The following is an 18,365-nucleotide window of genomic DNA, read 5'->3' as shown; positions in this document are numbered from 1 at the left end:
GGCTACTGTGATTGTGGCAAAATCTGATTGGATAGTAAATAGGAAGGTGAACGCCCACAAACAGCTGATTAGAGGGAATGGGAGGAGAGAGACGGAGTAAAGGAAGTTGTGAATGAAGGCAGTGTAGTAGAAGGTCTTCCTGATTGAACTTACGCTGAGCTTCGTTATTACATTTTCAATTTCTTCCATGTTACACATAATATCATATGTACTATACTACGACTTGTGTATACTGATATATATTCTCACCACAGAGGTATTTCTTGTATACTTATTTTTTAACTTATATTTGAAGGTCTGAGGCTGTATTACAGAAACTTGCAGGTCCTATCTTAACTGTGTGGTAACCATGGTAATTGGGGTTAAAACCTAATACAGGAAAAGGCCATTACAGATGAACTGTCCCTAACTGACGGGAATGTGAAAGGTATTACACCAGTGTCCTTACTTCTAAGAAAGTTAAATACGTATACGTATAAATAGGGATGGGAATTGATAAGATTTTTACGATTCCGATTCCATTTTCGATTCTGCTTAACGATTCGGTTCTTTATCGATTCTCTTATCGATTCTCATTTGGAAAAAAGGAGAACAAACAGGAAGCTAGACGTGAACTGGAGCGAGTACTGCCAGCCTCTGAGCCAGTCAGACTCTGTCTCTCATCATGGTCATCTAAATGTAATGCATGAGAAGGCATTCATTTAACGTTAACAGTTAACAGTTAGTAATAGCAGGTTTTACAACGAGGCAAATAGCGCTAACATGATAGGCAGTGTTAGTTAGTTATTTACCTGCAGTATTAACTAGGGGTGCAAGGGATCAAAAAACTCACGGTTCAGATCGTATCACAGTTTTGAGTCACGGTTCGGATAATTTTTCAGTTCAGCAAAAAAGAAAAAAGTGGTGGGATTAGGGTTAAATTATTTTAAAATTGCACCCCTAATGCCCATCTGCAGAATTTCACAGGGGAGTGTCACATGCAGAGATTATTGATTATTTTCCTGAACACTTGAAGGGTAAAGATATACTTTATATACTATATATATTTGAAAATTCCCCAAAACACACACTAATGATAGAAAATACAAACCACTTAACTGTGCTAAAATGTTTCCTCACTTTTAAACAAACCACTAAAAGGTCACAAACATGTAAAAGTCCCCCATCTGAGAGGCCATCTGAGGGTTATCTAGAGCACTTCTCTCCTGGTAGCAGTTAGAACAAGTGATGAGCTGGGTGAGTGGGATCAGAGATCATTTTTCATTTCATTTCAGTTATTTTTTGCATCCAAATAGGGCTACACTATACACCTATCTAGGAATATTTGAATACGTATATGTGTACTTTGATTTAGAAACAATTTTCTTCCCATATATCATTTTTGTGATTTCACCACACAACTTCACTTAAAAGCGTTTGTGAAAGCAAATTCAAAGAAGCAGCTCTTCCAGAGTTTCATTGCAATATTTACTCCCATCTGCAGATGGATCCTCCAGCTTGTTGGCTGAAAGTAATGAATTTTGCAGCTGTATTTCTACAGGTAGTTTCACGTATCACAGTTTAAACACAATTGTTTTACAAATTAGCAACTTTCCCAGCAGTGGCGTAACTGGGCTGTATTCCACATGGGTTTTGAGGTCAAAGGGGCCTGACATTGGTGTAAACTTATTGTTTCATTCTTCAGCTCCGTTTTATATATTCACACACGTTTGTTTTGTCTCTGCTCCAAACCATGGATGTATTATGGTCTAAATGTGCACCACCGTCAGAGTGTCTTGTTCCCATGACAACTGACCGGAGAAAGACACATGGCGCGTCATGTTTATGGGCTTCAACTGTGGCTGTGGCCACACCAAGCAGCTGGAGCGGATCCAGGTTCGGTCACGTTCAGATTACCGGTAGTGTCGGTTCTTGTGACAACCCTAGTCTCAAGTCTGACATCATGATAGCGCCGTGTTACAGCAGACAGTGCTTGTTTACCTGCTGTGGCCGTGCTGCTGCTCGGACCCGTGTCGTCACTGGCCTGGCTGCACCCACCACGACATAAGAGATCTGTCAGTTTCGTGCATTTGGCCGCATCCTCAATTAACTTTTTTTTTCTTTTTTGCCCAACGCTTATCTGCACCACACATCTCTTTTTCTGGTGGATTCTTTCTTTTCAGCATCTTGCAAATCTCCTCTACCTTGCTTGCCTTTTTCTTTCTTTTTTTCCAGAAAAATAACGGTCACCGTCTGAGCGGCTGAGCCAATCACATTCAATAGACGCATGGATCAGTTCAAATTGGGAGGGGCCGCTCGTATCCCCCCTTATATGCAACAAAATGCAGTGACCCAGTCTGACGTTACATTCCGTGCTACCTGCCACTGCGACGGTCAACCGCGGCAACATTATATTTAAAAAAAAAAAAAAAAAAGTTTGACCACAAGAGGGCCCATGGGTTTACAAAACCCACCAACCCTACATCATCTACGCCACTGAGTAAAGTGATATATAATACTAGTAGTTATTGAGTAGTTTCTCATTATTTACCCTTCAAGTAAAGTTGTGCACAATACTAAGTGGTTACTGAGTACTGAATCATTACTTTGTGAAAGTTCCCACAATCTCAAATATGATTAATATGACCAACTGCGCCACACACGTGTTGACAGCTTTCGTCCTTGCTTCAGACCTCCTCGACACCACACACGCGATCAGAATCTTTACATAGGAAAATGCCTGAACAGACACACTCACAGCCTGCATGACAGCTGTGTTGAACAACCCTATAATGTTATTGACTGCCGTGTTTCCACATGTGAGCTTCAGCAGAGACGGGTTATCACAGAACACATTCATAATAACAGATAATAATAAAGATACCTGCAACGTCACAGGCGAGAGAAACAAAAAATGAACATGAGATAACAGCATTAAAACCTTTCACCTTCATCAAGCCTTTCTCAGCTTCTTTACAGTATGTGGTTTGTGATACATTTTGATCATGTACTGTACGTGAGACATTTCATCTAAGGAAGTGACTGAAAGTGAGATAAGGTTTAATCTTTAATTTTAAAAAAATCATGGAGCCAAATGTCGGTGGCCTGTCGGTCTTCCTAATGATTGTCTCTTATTTGACGTTACAACTAACTTTCAAACACAGGACCTGATGTAGAAACATTGTTTTTCTTAATTACCAAACTTATTACAATCTCCACAACAAATAAAAAAAGACAATTTTACAGTCACTTTAACCTCACAGTCTTGATCTTTGAATTTCATAAATCCAGCTATAAAGTTGGCTTTGTTTTAATAGTTGACTATAAAATCTAATATCAAATCCACACTTTATTGTACAACATTGCTGGGAAAGGCCCGGCTGGAGGTGCAAACCTTGATCCAAACTCATGCAGCATCTTCTCTTCTTTAGTTTCATTTACTTCTAAAAGGCTGTTTGATGTCACGCAATTTCAGGAATACTCAGAATTATCTTTTCCAACTCTTATCGTATCCAGGGGCTACTGCAACAATATTATGTAACTGGATTCACTACAAATTGGAAGAGTTACATCAGCCAGATGTGTCACTACTTTGTCAAAACACATTTATTAATGAGCACCTTTGAGATATAATTAACTGATTTGTTATTAACTGTGTCACATTGTAATTAATCCCTTGATAATTAGAAAACCTCCAGCTTGCTCGTTGTTTGCTAATGAAGAGTTTTGTTTTAATAACACTCAGGGGAGGCTACAACATGAGACCATACAACTTATAAACATTTGATTCTTTAACTTTAATTATCAATTTTCAACAGATTAATTCACAGCTGACGTTAAACTACCACAACATAATCTTTGCTTTGTGTGTTTTTTCCGCCCTCTCCATTCATCTACAGTGTTTTATGACATTAATACTCAGGTTTAATGAACAGGTCAAAAGGTTCCATCAATTAAAAATGTCTAACATATTAGATTTGTACTGTTCAGCCTTTTTATATGTCTCAGAAGAAAAATACTAATTGAAACAGAGCAGTGAAGTGACAACACCAGGCCTGTGGGAACAAGGACACTGCTCGTGCCCACAAAAGAGCCATTAGGACATTAGGACATTAAGACTAATCATCTCACCCAAGGGAAATGGACACGATGGACCGCTGAGTTGCTTTGATAGGCCTAATTGATTTGACCCTCTAATTACATTCTGTGTTTTTTCTTCTGTACAATACCTTAATTATAATCGCAATAAAATGGTTCAGTGATCAGTGCTGTCACCTCACATCAAACCGTGTGGGACAAATCTACTTTTTGAGGCCTTTCTTTGTAGAGTTTACATGTTTTTTGGGTGTTTACTAACTTGTCCTGTAGGTCTGCTTATACATATTAATCCAGGAGACCAGTCACACTCAGTATGAAACTTCTACAGGGTTTTTCTTTGCTGCCTGAACTGAATCCTGTATTTGTTGGAGAAAGGCCTTAGGAGCCCAGTGTGTGAGTGTCCATGACTGTAATGCTTTCTGGTCATAAAAACCATGGCAGAGTGGATTTGCAAGTTATCAAGTGATATAGATGATCAGTTACACAGCAAAGAGTTGTCACTGCATACTCTGGCTTTTGAAGAAAGCACAGATGATTGATTGATTGATTTATACTTTTATTGTCAGAACATGTCTGAAATTTGTCTTGCGTAAGAGCAGCTCCTTTGCAACATCAAACTACATCAAGACAAAAAAAAACAAAATACATACATCCAACATGATATTACAATCACAAAAAGTAAGACAGCAGACAAACAATCCACTACATTTAACAATATTAACACCGAAGATGACATTCAAGGGCCTTTAACATACATTTGATCTGGGATTGAGCTCCACATTTCATTTTAAGATTGACTAAGTCTAGTCTTATTAAATCACAGGACCCTGTTGCTCTGGTTGGATGGTAAAAATCTGTATTCACTGTTCAGGATGTGGCAGGACATGGTGATTAGAAACAGTGTTGTTAGGCAGTCTTAATATGTTATTATGGTAGGCTGATCCATAGAGTTTCTCCAAAGGTTGGCCTACAAACAAAACACAGCTAAAACTAAACTAAAATGAAACTGCTGCATGCATTTTTTAAGTATGACATAAAATGTTAGTAATAGAAACAACAACAACAACAACAACAACAACAACAACAAAAAAGGTTCTCTCCAGGTACTCTGGCTTCCTCCCACAGTTCAAAGACATTCAGCGTGCTAGATTAACTGGTGACTCTAAATTGGCCATAATTGTGAACGTGAGAGTGAATGGTTGTCTGTCTCTGTGTGTGTCAGCCCTGAGATGAACTGGCAACTTGTTCAGGGTGAACCCTGCCTCTCACCCAGTGTCAGCTGGGACAGACTCCAGCTATCCTTCAAGGATAAGCAGTTACAGACGATGAATGAATGAATGTAATGTTTGTTTAGATACATGTTAGAGAGTCTTGCGCAAGTAAAGGTTCAAATAGCCCCAGAGGTCAGAAGCCTCAAATTTGTAAAAAATCAATCTCTCTTCCTGTATTTTAAAACTTTTCACCAGTTAAACCAAAGTACAACCCTGTCTCCTAGAAATTACATTTGTATATTTCTAAGTTGTTGTAACTGTTGTAACTGTGAATACAGATACAAGCAAACATTTTCAAAGTAAAGGCAGCAAGATTTTGATTTTGCTTGATTCAATTAAAAAGTTACAAATATCAAAAACTCTGCACAAGATGTAACGCATGTAACACTGTGATGCATCACAGTCATGATAAATATTATACATCACAATATAGTCATTAGATTTTGTGATCTCAACATTCAAGAAAGAATGTAGTACAAAAGCTTTATCATAATGAATGTGTGTATTTGTCTAGTCTTGGGTAAAATTATCTTTGGAGAAAAGACACATTTCATGCTGTCATATGCTTGCTTACCTTATTTACCATGTACTAAAAACATGCAAAATATCAACAAATTGCACAGATGGCACAAAGTAAGGTTGAACGATTCATACTGATTGTTGTATTTTGTATTTTGTAATCCACTGTGTAATGTTGCATTGAAGGAATCTGTGAATTTGACCACACGTTGTGTTGTTTGATGGAAGCTGTTGTTTTTGTTGCAGTTTTTAATGTTTTGTGAGAGCATTTTACAAACAAAATGTTTCATATTGGTCAGTGACTCTTAGTTCAGGGTTGTGAGTGTTTTGAAAACGTAATTTTTGAATGGACATATGTGTTCAAGTAAATAAACCACTGGATCTCTAATGGGGAGGGCAATGAAGCGATGTCAAACGTCACTCATGCTGAAGATAAAAACGAAGATCCAGCTGCTGAGTGGATTCACATCTCCACACGCAAGGTACTGTCATCTGAGAAAACATACAACACTGTGACTATGCCTGGTTGTAGGTTTTTTTTTTTAGCATTTATTGTATATATTGTGTGTACAGAATAAAAGTCAGCATCATTATGGTGTAACATTAAATGCTACTTTAAAGTAGCTACTGTGCATCTCTATGTTTAGAATATAATTGTCATTGTCTGCTATTGCAGAACACATTTGTGCTCAGATGGTTAAAAGATTTATACAAGACAAGAAGACTGACATTAATAGTTTAGAAAAGTAAGTAATGTCTTAACATGCAATACATTTCTGTGTTTTTCATTTTGACTTTATATCTTTCTGGACTGAAAAAAAGGAAATGTGCAATAATATACATTTTTGTTACTGTACGTATTTTAAATTTCTAACACATTTCTCTTGTAGGTTTTTCATCAGATTGAACAGAATGGAAAGCAACACAACAGTTTCAAGTGACATCCTAGAGATCCAAGGCTTTGACATATCTCCAGAGTTCACTTACCCTCTGTTTTTCTTACTGCTGTTTGTTTACTTTTCCCTGCTGTTTTCTAACATTGGAGTTCTAGTTCTCATCATCACCGAGAAAAGTTTGCACCAGCCGATGTACATCCTGTTCTGTAACCTGTCTGTGAATGATCTGATAGGAAACACGGTCCTGCTGCCTCAGCTGATGGCTCACATCATCTCAACAGAACGCTTCGTCAGCTATAACCAGTGTGCCGTTCAAGCGTTTTACAGCCACGCGTTTGGATCAGCTTCGCACATGATCCTCATCATTATGGCTATAGACAGATATGTGGCCATATGTCACCCGTTGAAGTACAGCTCAATCATGACCACCAAAGCTGTGATTGTGCTGTCAGCATCAGCGTGGGGGGTGTCCTTACTGCTCGTGTCCGTCCTGATCGGCCTCACGGTGAGGCTGACCCGCTGTAGGTCAGTCGTACAAAACGCTTATTGTGACAACGCGTCACTGTTCAAGCTTTCCTGCGAGGACGTGTCCATCAACAACATCTACGGCCTCTTTTTCACCGTGCTGCTCTTTGGCTGCTCCATTGGAAGCATCGCCGTCACCTACATCAGGATAGCTCTCATCTGCTGGATCAAGAAAAACAAAGAGTTGAACAACAGAGCGCTGCAAACATGTGCCAGCCACCTTGTCCTCTATCTCATTATGCTCTGGTCAGGGTTTTTAACAATCATATTGCACCGTTTCCCAGATTACCCAGATTTAAGGAAGATTGCATATATTTTATTTCATGTGGTTCCTGCTAATTTAAATCCCGTCATTTATGGGATGCAAACAAGGTCATTGCGGGACAAAATTACACAAATACTGCATGGAAAAGTGACTCCTACCTAAAAACTTGTGTCTTCTGCTCACTGAACATAAAGACACACATAGTTAATTATTTCACCTGATACACCTGTTCTGAAGCTTGTCTGTATCTGGAACACAGAGATGTTTTACACACAGATGCACAGTTTCAGTTGAAATAATAATATTTTTTTTATTTACAACTGTACGTTGAAGCTCTTTCTGCACACTCATTTTTTACCTGTTAATATGGATGAGTAACATAGATAAACCTTTAAAAGTTCATTTTAATATTTTCAATGAATAACAAAATCCTGACATGTGACATATATAGTGAGAATATAATATTAAACCTGTGAAGGTAAAAGCCGACTGCTAACTCTTCAAGTATTTAACAGAGCGTACTAGAATTTGATGAGGCCTAAGATATTTGAAGAGATCATTTGCAAAAACAGATAAAAGTAATTTCTTAAAATGAATAATCCAGCATCAGTTTGATTGATTGATTGATACCTGACTGCACAATGAAAAACAAGATGATTTAGGAAAAGTAAAAATAAGAGAGTGATATCATCAAAACAACAAAACACCAGTGATATTCCTTGACATGCACAATTAAAAAGGAAAATAATTTAAAATGGAGATAACTGTTTTTGCAAATGAGCCTTTCAATTCTTGACAAGTGGAAATAAACAGAATATTCCTAGAAATCCTGTACGTCCTCAGTGTTTGCTGTAGTGGGGTCTTGTAGGCCTCAGATCAAAGGTCAACCAACAGGTCTTGTGGTCTGAGTTGCATCCCAGTTTAATTATAAAAAAACAATTCTCCACTACTTTGAACCTTGGCACTATATAATACTCAAATAGATTTTTTCATATCAAAACAGATTCAAAGCACAGTTCTGCTGATTAAACATTCTGTTTTCTTTTGGGTTCAGATTAACGAGTCATGGCCCATTTTGCAACATAAAGACCTGCAGGGATAATAAACATCAAGAGCTGAGCAAACGGTGGTGATCCAGGGGATTTAACAGATAATCCATCTGAGTAACACTGAAATGTTGTTTTCTCTTGTTCAGATTTTATGCAGAGGTTGAATTTCTTCACATGTTGACCCTTGTGCAAAGTTTTAGTTTTTCATTATTACAGTAAATGAACCCTCCTCAATGTTCTTGTGCACTTTTGCACATAAATATAGTTTGCAATGCAGCAGTTGGTTTTATATTTATTTGTTACTTTATATTTATCATGTGAATTCCTTGACATTTTACCGAAAATACAAAGAAATAAAGACTGCTTTGCAGAAACTAATCAATATTTTATTTATTTAAAATAAAAGCACAACATTGTAGAAATACCATCAGTAAAAAATGTATTGATTTGTCAACAGAGTACTTCTTGGCTGAGCTTTGTAACTTTCATAGCACATTGGGATGAAAGTTGGGGAATGCAAGTTGTCAACAACAAAACCTATAAACAAGAAGTTAATCAAATATCTAATGTTACTGAATGTTAGGACTGCAGTACGGTGGGAGATGACATGGCCTCCAGAATGGACAGTTTCTAAGAGGTTTGGAAAAAAAATGTAATCTGAATTTTGATTAAACTACTGTATAAAATGTTGTATTTAAGGCTAACTTCAGTATTTTCTACCTAAACCCTATTTTTCTGTTTTTTGTGTCTGACTGACACAGTTTAGCCAGAAAAAAAAAACAGTTTCATTTCTGTCACCAAACCCACCAGTCTCAGACATTTACAGAAACCATAGGTTTATTTTTGTAAAACGCACTTCATTCAAACTCAACAGAAACAAACAAAAAAAAAAACTAACCAAAAACACCTTTGCTCGTCTTTCCACTGTTTCAAAACTCACCAACTCTGGTTGTTTAGTCCAAATAAACCCTTCTTTGAGGAAGATGTGAAGATACTCTGGCTGAACGTGCCATTTCTCTTCCAGTATTTTCACTTCCAATGCAATGAATTAAGTGTTTATTTCAACCAAACCAGAACTGGTGATTTTTGGATTAGAGGGAAGACGAGTCGAGATGTTTTAGATGAGTTCTGTTTTATTTCTGTTGAGTTTGAATGGCTATGTTATGCATATTGTAAAGGGAGTCTGGCTGATTTTGGCGAGAGCAATAAAACTGCTGCTTCTGGTTTAGAAAATGTTCTTACTTTTACAGTAGGGAATCCGTCAGCGGAAAAACTTGCATTTTAAGTGGACACACACTGATGGTGTGGAATTATCCGTGGATATTACTTTGCCCTCAATACTGGAGCAACTTCAAAAACTTTCACTTCGACACACAAACATGCAGAAATAGGGTTCAGGTTGAAAAATGCTGATTTTACCCTTGAATGATTCCTGTAATAAACTCTGTGTTATGTACACCAATTCACATTAACACCCTCTTCTCAGTGCTGCAGTTAGATGGCTTTACCCATGATGAGAAGGCTCATTAAAAACACCATTATGAAAAATATCCACATGAAGAAGCGGTCTAAAACTTTGGCGACCTTCTTCCACTCCCCAGTCCTTTTGGCCGTGGCCCTCTGTTCCCTGTAACAGTTGGCTATGTACTCAATGTTACGTAGCAGCTGCCTTTCATTGCTTTGAATGTTGCAGGGAACTTCTCTGTCTTTTGTCTCTCCATCACTCACACCTCCCTTCCTGCATCTCCTCTGCCCTCCCGAATCTCCGCAGTCCATGCTCATGAACACACCATTCCTCCAAGCGCTGTAGTGGTTGGTCGGGTTCATCCCTATAGAGCCTATCGGACTCATCATCTGATCCATGTCTTCCCTCTCCTCTGTGGTCACTGTCTCTTGTCCTCTCTCCATCCTGAAGACACAGTCCTCTCTGCACGGTCCTGCCTGACCGTTCATGGTGCAGTTGGTATTCTTTACCGGTGGAGGCTCCTGTTTCTCCGGCTGTGGTGACATGCAGTTCTCCCCAACTTCATACACAAAACACATCCTGGCCAGGTACTGCAGAATGACTTTCTTGGCCCACTTGGGAACAGGCTTGGCATCTGGACCACAGTGGTGTATGTTCATGATGAAGATGGTCAGTGCAGTAGAGGCTGTGATCATGGTCATTGTGGCAATGTAATACTTTCCTGTGGAAGAGGATAAGACAGGGAAGTCAAAAGTGAGTTGTAGTGCACAGTCATGACACATGTTGGAATTTCCCAGCCCAATATCATGGCAATTCTTGAAATAATCACAAAATGTACTGTAGTTTTGTGTACATGGACCCAAATTGTCAATATCCTTCATGATAGTCAGCATAACTTTCAAAGTAATATGGACAAAAAGTAGTACAAAGAGTGAGAAAGTGCATATAGTGAAGAGAACAGAGTGCAGGGTCTAGCATTAACCATGGCCTGATGGCTACAAAAAGTTACTCTCTGCATGTAAGTGGCCAGTTTTATCACCATACTGTGAGCCTTTGCCAACACAATGTTATAGTTCCACATAGTTCCACACACAAGGTCCTGATTTCTTTGCACCTTTTACTTTAACATTCTGCAAAAACCAGCAAACAGAGTACTGGTCACTGGTCACTGGTGGCTAGCTACCAATATAATCAGGCCTACCGAAGGATGGGTTTATTGAGTCTATTCAAATTGCTAACTCAATCCTTACAGGACAACCAAAAAAAAAAAAAAGAAAGAAAGAAAGAAAAAACAACCAACAGTTTCCTAAACTAACCAAGAAGTCTTGCTCATTTTCATCTGAAACAATTCTTTCAGGATCACAATTCATAGGAAAGGTGTCAACACAATTGCCATATTTATGGAAGGCAGTGTTACGTTGCATTAAAGCTAAGGTAGGCAACACTGTTTTGGTATAATTGAGAAATAATTTCATAATAACCCTTCAGCATATTCATATTCATATAAGTCAAGTGGCTTGAGACAGAACTAGACTTCTATACCTCCTCTTGGCTCTGTTTTCAGCATGTAGAGAATTCTGGCCCATGACGGTACACTTAAACCAATCACAGGTCTTCTCCGACTGGGGACTCCTATTGGTTGCTCTATTAGTGCAGCTGCGTGTGCAGCTGTGAAAAGTCTCTATAAAATGGAATTACAATAAATAGAATCTTAAAAAGAGTCTAATGAGTAACATGCTCAGCCCATGAGTTTGGCAGCTGACTTGGTTACTTTTGACTTCACCTTCAGTTGAATTCATTCACATCTATCGCAGGGTTTTGATGATGGCTGAGAGGACCAGGCAGAGCTGAGATACAGAGCCGAGAGACAGCTGCTCAGAGCTGGGGAGCTCTGCAATAATCAACTGTTTTTAGGCTTTCTACCTACTGCAGCTTTGAATTTCCTTTTCTGTATTGTTCTGACACAAGTTTACATTTGGGCCACCAAAACTGTACTTTGGCTGCCAAATTTAGGGGCTTGGTGAACTGTTGGACCAGTGCTTAAAAATATTTGTGAGGGCAGATCAAACGCAGGACTTCAGGACTACAGGGGGCCATGGTTCAGTTAGCCACTGTTTGACAGTGAAGGAAACTCAAATCACAATGTTTTTGTCAACTTAACAGTAGTTTGTGTGCCAAAACCTCCCCAAGATCTTTATTTTGTTAAGGTCACATATTTATCATTGTTAACTTTAAGTGCAGTGGTATTTTATTTATTTATTTAATGTTTATTTGTACAGGGACAAGTATGTAGCATAAATCAATGCCACACACTATAGTATTTATAGCCTAAGCTAATTTGCAATGCCCGTCCTTAGCTGGGCCTTAAAGTGATAGTTCACCCAAAAATGAAAATTCACTCAATATCTACTCACCCCTGTGCTGATGTGAGGATGGGTGAAGATCTCCAGTTCACAAAAGACTCCCGGAGTTTCAGCAGAAAACAGCATTGCAGCCAAATCCAGTACAACCGAAGTGAACGGTGACCAGTTTTAAAATGTAAAAAAAAAACACACTACTACTGCTCGTGTGGTGTAATCCAAGTGTCCGTAAGCAACGACATTATAATTTGACCTAAAAAAGATGCCATTTACACCATGTTTTTAGCCTAAATGTCAACTGTAGCCTCTCAAACCTGATCCACATGCACACGCCTGAGGCGCAAGTTGGGCCTTTCTCAATCTGGAAAGGATTTTGTACACTACACAACCAGGTTTCCGTTGCTCTCGCTCTGTAGTCCTTGGCCATTTTCTTCTTTGTTGAAACTTTACAAAGTCAACTGTGTGTGTAACAAGTCACTATTTCTGAGCAGACCTCTCTCTGTTGTCTGAGTCACCTCCAGGTAGCATGTAATAACAGGTGTGAAGGTATCGTGAGATCTTGTATATCTCGTGTTGCGCCGCTTGAGCAAGAGCTTGTGTACCCATTTCAGGCGTGTGCATGCGGATCCAGTCTGAGAGGCTACAGTTGACATTTAGGCTAAAAACATGGTGTAAATGGTGTCTTTTTGGGTCAAATTTTAATGTTGCAGTTTATGGACACTTGGATCACACCACACAAGCAGTATGGAGACATTTAATGGGTTTTCTGTATGTGTTCTTTTTTTACATTTTAAAACTGGTCACCGTTCACCTCAATTGTACTGGATTTGGCTGCAACACTGTTTTCTGCTGAAGCTTCGGGAGTGTTTTGTGAACTGGGGATCTTCACCCATCCGCATATCAGCACAGGGGTGAGTAGATATTGAATGAATTTTCATTTTTGGGTGAACTATCACTTTAAGATACAAACGACTCAACAACAAAAACACAAGTAACAGTGCAAAGTACAAACATTAGTGCAAAGTTAATACATTAGTTTGAAAGTTGTACTGAGTGTCACCAAAAAAAGCAAATTTAGTGAACATTGACACACATCCAGTGGATTAAAATTCATGACTATTTTGCAAACTGCTGTGAGACTGTGTTAATTTTTCCCTTTTTCAGTGCCCTTACCAATAAGTGGCACATTCTCAGAGGGTGGCATGATCTCTGCAACCAACAGCTGAAAGACAGTGAGCGCCAGCATCACAGTGACACCCAAAGAAACCTTCTCTCCAGAGTCAGCAGGCAAGTAGAAGCCCAGCGGAGCCAAGAAAGAGATCATCACACATGGTATGAGCAAGTTGAAGACGTAGAAGGAAGCTCTCCTCTTCAGTTTTAGTGTGTAGGTCACATCAGGGTAAGGGTCAGCGCAGCAGCCATAGAGAATGATGTTCTTCTTGGCTGGCATACCCAGCACCTCCCACTCCACATTTTCCACCAGGTCAGCCAGGTCAGCGCTCTCCATGGCATTCAGGATGTCCAGCTGGTTACCGTTGTAGGTCCAGGAGCCGTACGTGAACCTGCACTGCTGAGCATCGAAGGGGAAGAAAGACACATCCACTTTGCAGGAGCTCTTGGTGATAGCTGGAGAGTCCCACATGATTTGGCCATCATGCCGGATCACCACATTGGTGTCCATTGGGCCAGTGAAATGGTCATCAGCACTGAAACACAAAGAAAACTTGTCTAGAAAATGAAATAAGAGCAACAGTGTTAACATTCATACCAACAGCAAATGGATGTTTTAGACACCTTTAAGAAAAGAAATTGACGAGGGGGTGGAGAATGATTTTAGAAAGAAAAGTTGATCAGGATACAAAGGCACAAGTACACCAACTGATGATGGAGTCAACGCATTTCAGAAGAGTTGCACTCATTCTTCAGGATTGTGTCTGCATTTTATACATTACCAGTAAAGTCTTTGCATGTGTTAGCATGTGGTTCGTAGACCAACATAGTACAGGTGGAAACAAGTCACCAAGTTCACTCAGAATGACTCATTGTACATGCATACCCAGTATGCCTTGCTGGAAGACCTGCCCTACTCTGCCTATTGTGTCGAAGTCTGCTCTCCCTTACCTTAACCTCACCCCAACTTTATCCCTAACCCTTCCCTGACCAAACTGGTGCAACAGCAAGCTTGCGCCTATTGGATATGATATTGGATATGCAAGTGCAGTGAGTCAGTTTCTCTCTCCTAGACAAGTCACAGGTAAGTCACAAGTCTTTGCACTCAAGTCCCAAATCAAGTCCCAAGTCCTGAACTTTGAGTTTCGAATCCTAAACAAATCATAATGTTTTAGTGTATTTACATTGGCTCTCAGAGTGTTTTAGAACAGATTCTAAGTTTTTATTGATGACTTTTAAGGCTCTTCATGGCCTCGCTCGCTCCCTTATATATGACTGACTCTTTAGTACCCTACACACCAGGGCATATCTTGAGATCCTTGGGCAGAGGTTGTTTGTCTTTTGTTCCACAGGCCCGACTGAAAACTGAAGGACACAGGGCATTTTCAGTCAGGGCCCTGAGTCCTAATCTGTATGAGGAAATCAAGTCTGCCGAGTCAGTGATGTCTATGTTAAATTCCGTTGTAAAACATACTTTGATCAAAGAGACTTTCCTGATTTTTACCAGTTTTGAACTGGTCTCTTGAAATGCATGGCAGACTTATTGAATAATGTGTTTTAATCTTTGTGCTTGGGGGGTAAGAAAGCAAATCTTTTCAAGTCAAAAGGCTCAAGTGCAAGTGAAATCACAAGTCTTTGGTGTTCAGGTTCAGTTCTAGTTGCAAGATTTTTTAAAATTTTGTCTGGTCTAAAGTCATCAAATTTGTGTTCATTAAAGTTGTACCTTTGATTTTAATTGTGCGTTTTAAATGTGTTGTTCTGTCTGAATTATTATTAGTTGTATTACTGGCGTATAAAAAGCAGATAAAGGCCTGGACACTCCTTTAAATAATGGCTTCAAGGAATGTTCAGCTTGTACCTTTTATACTGACCAACAGGAGCCACACAGAGATAATAAATGAATGATTAACCCAATACCAGTCCGACCTACTTGTTATATAGGACTATATCAGGTCTCCATACATAACTACTAGGTATGCGGATGGTATCGAGTCCATCGTAATCATCTTTATTCCATTTGAGGTATGCATCAACCCACACTTGCCGTATCCATAAATATGCAGTCAAAATTTGGTTTCGTTCATCCTGTAAAACATTGAAAATTATGCAAAATAAATGGCAATAACAAGAGAAATATTACAGGCAAAACAGAAAGCTTATGAAATATAAAGATGGCATAAGTGATCCGATGCTGTAGTGTGGGTATCTGCACACACATTGTGTTGACTTGTGTGCACCGTGTTGTTTGTTTTACCATGTCTATAATTTGTGACAGTGTAACCTGCAGGGTCACATTCAGTATGTTGTTTGTGTCCTCCACAGGCCTCAACGCACTGGTGTAGTTGAGGAATAAATCATTCAGGAGCTTCTGAGCAAATTTCCCATGAGCACACCAACAGGCTGAGATAGGGAGAGAAACAATTTACAGTCACATATGTCGTAGTTTAGTTAATCCTGCCACATTACCTTTTCTCTTACACTGTCTATGACACCCATCTCTATAATGCATCATATACATACTTATAATAGGTTACACTGTTCTTATAGCAATGTATTATTACAGTTATAAGAACTCATAAACATTCATAATGCCTATAACAATAATCATAACACATCATGTCACCAATGTCTAAAATGCATTATAATGCACTGTAAACATACATAAAGCAGGTGATACTGTGCTTATAGTAATATATGATTACAAACTCATAACTATTCATATTGATTTATAGCACTAATCCTAACAAATTATGATACCAGTGTCGATAAAAAGTTATAATTCATTATAGACATGGGTTACACTGTGCTTATAGCAATGTATGACTACTGTTATAAGAATTCCTAAATACTTTCTTCTTTATAACAATAATCATAACACAGACTGAGGTCCATGTCGAATGCATTTTAATTCATTGTGAATATACTTACAGTGGCTTATAGTGTCCTTATAGCAATGTATGATCACAGATAAAAGTACATAGAAATATTTGTAATGCTTCATAACAACAATCAAAATACATTATAAAGAATTTTATAGCAAGGATCATAGTGAATTCTAATTCTTATAGTTGTAATACATTAATAATTATGATGCATTATAATCACAGTTATAATACATTATACAGATATGCATGCATACACATTCTAAGTATGTTTGTAATGCATTAAAATGACATATGAAGGCACTGACTTCATAGAAAGTATTGCCACATTTTTTAAGTCGTAAAAGAAGTTGTAATAATTTTTTTGAATTTTTGGTCAGTCAATTTTCTGGCCAGTAAATGCAGCAGTGTGGAAGCTGAGGAGGTAAGAAAGAGATGGGAAACATGAGAGAAAATGTGAATGCATGACAGATGGTGGAAGGGGAAAGAGGTGATGGCAGGCTAGATTGCCTTTCTATAAAGCTCTACAAAGAGATCAGGCAAATCTGCCATAATGTACCAGCAGAGACTTTCTCTGTTCAGACTCTATGTAGAGTTTTAGCATGTGTTGATTGAATACTTAATCCACAGACATACAACATATGAGTATCGAAATGAGCTGGGAATGTGGAGATTAAACATTCCTGTGCTGTGAAAAAGAGCATTTAAAGATTTATTTATTCATATTTCATAAAGAAAATATACATACCAACTAAATGCATAAAGTGAAAGTAACATTTCCTGAGAGGATATAGTTTTAAAAATGGAAACAGTACAATTTATACTCTAACTGGAGGATTTTTCCACTGTCAACAATGGATTTGAGCTGGCCAGATGTTAGCCCTGAAACACGGTTTCAATAAAGCCTCTGATACAAAGAAGGTCTATATGGGATTATGATGATAGCAAATCCCTCAACAACTGGCTCCAAGTTTGTGGATTCTGGGAAGCAGCTTTCCTGTGAAAGGACTGGGAATCTGGGAAGAAATGGATGATGCATGAAATACTAAAACAATGATATAAATGAAATTAAATACAACTGATGGACAACATTTTATGCAAATGTTCTTTGTCATAATCTTTGCTGGCACTGCGTTAAAACTGCCATTAATCACAGGCAACAAAAAATATGTTATAGCAAATCAACATTTTACATCATATGAGGTTAAATTAAAAAAATAAATGTAAACTTACTTGGCAAAATGCTGACACACAGAAGAAAGAGAAATAAAGTTTGGATTCTTTTCCATCGTTTCATCTTGCTGAAACAAATTATCTTGAGCTAAAGACCATTGGAGCTGCTCTGTCCCCAGTGACGGTCATTCACTAAAAAACAGGAACATAAAATAAAAAGATGAGGAAAATCAGTCCGAAAGCGAACACAGCTGTGTTGCGTTTGTGAGCTGCACAAGACCATCAAGTGCTCTGATAATACCCACAGAGAGGCGGGGCAGCAGCAGTTAACCCCACACAGGCCATCACAGACAGCAAGTTACACTCATTTACTATGTTAGTGATGGGATATTGTTTATAAAATGTTTATAAAATGAAAAAATAAAAGTCAGTATCATCATGGAAGCCCGTTTCTGCCAGAAAAAGATTAAAAAAAATATATATTCCCATGGTAAGTCCTAATCATGAGATAAAAAGTAAAAATTTAAGATAAAAAGTTAAAAATTTTGAGATAAAAACTTTTAATTTCATAATTACAGATACAATTACAAAACAGGATTTCAACTCTGATTGTGTCTATGAATTCACCTTAAATCATAATTATGGCTTTTTATCTCAGAATTTTTGTTTTATTATTTTGTTTTATGTTTTATCTCATAAACTTTTTATCTGAT

The 18,365-nt window shown here is 38.3% G+C and overlaps 2 protein-coding genes across 2 annotated transcripts; one reads left to right on the top strand and one right to left on the bottom strand.

Moving 5' to 3' along the window:
- The first annotated feature begins 6,173 nt into the window (after positions 1–6,173).
- Positions 6,174–9,506, top strand: LOC146329033 (olfactory receptor 5B12-like). The gene has a single exon (XM_084718014.1). The coding sequence runs from the start codon at positions 6,693–6,695 to the stop codon at positions 7,713–7,715; it is 1,023 nt and encodes a 340-aa protein (XP_084574140.1). The 5' UTR covers positions 6,174–6,692; the 3' UTR covers positions 7,716–9,506.
- Positions 9,355–18,103, bottom strand: chrna10a (cholinergic receptor, nicotinic, alpha 10a). The gene is made up of 5 exons (XM_084718013.1): positions 17,713–18,103; positions 15,852–15,997; positions 15,528–15,682; positions 13,601–14,133; positions 9,355–10,788 (listed from the first exon to the last, which is right to left on the bottom strand). Exons 1-5 carry the CDS (start codon positions 17,774–17,776, stop codon positions 10,097–10,099), a joined length of 1,590 nt encoding a protein of 529 aa, XP_084574139.1. The 5' UTR covers positions 17,777–18,103; the 3' UTR covers positions 9,355–10,096.
- Positions 18,104–18,365: the final 262 nt, after the last annotated feature.

This window comes from Lutjanus erythropterus, chromosome 4 (assembly GCF_056507025.1).
Source record: "Lutjanus erythropterus isolate fLutEry1 chromosome 4, fLutEry1.hap2, whole genome shotgun sequence".
Taxonomy (NCBI): Eukaryota; Metazoa; Chordata; class Actinopteri; order Lutjaniformes; family Lutjanidae; genus Lutjanus; species Lutjanus erythropterus.
This window is presented reverse-complemented; position numbering and strand designations above follow the sequence as displayed.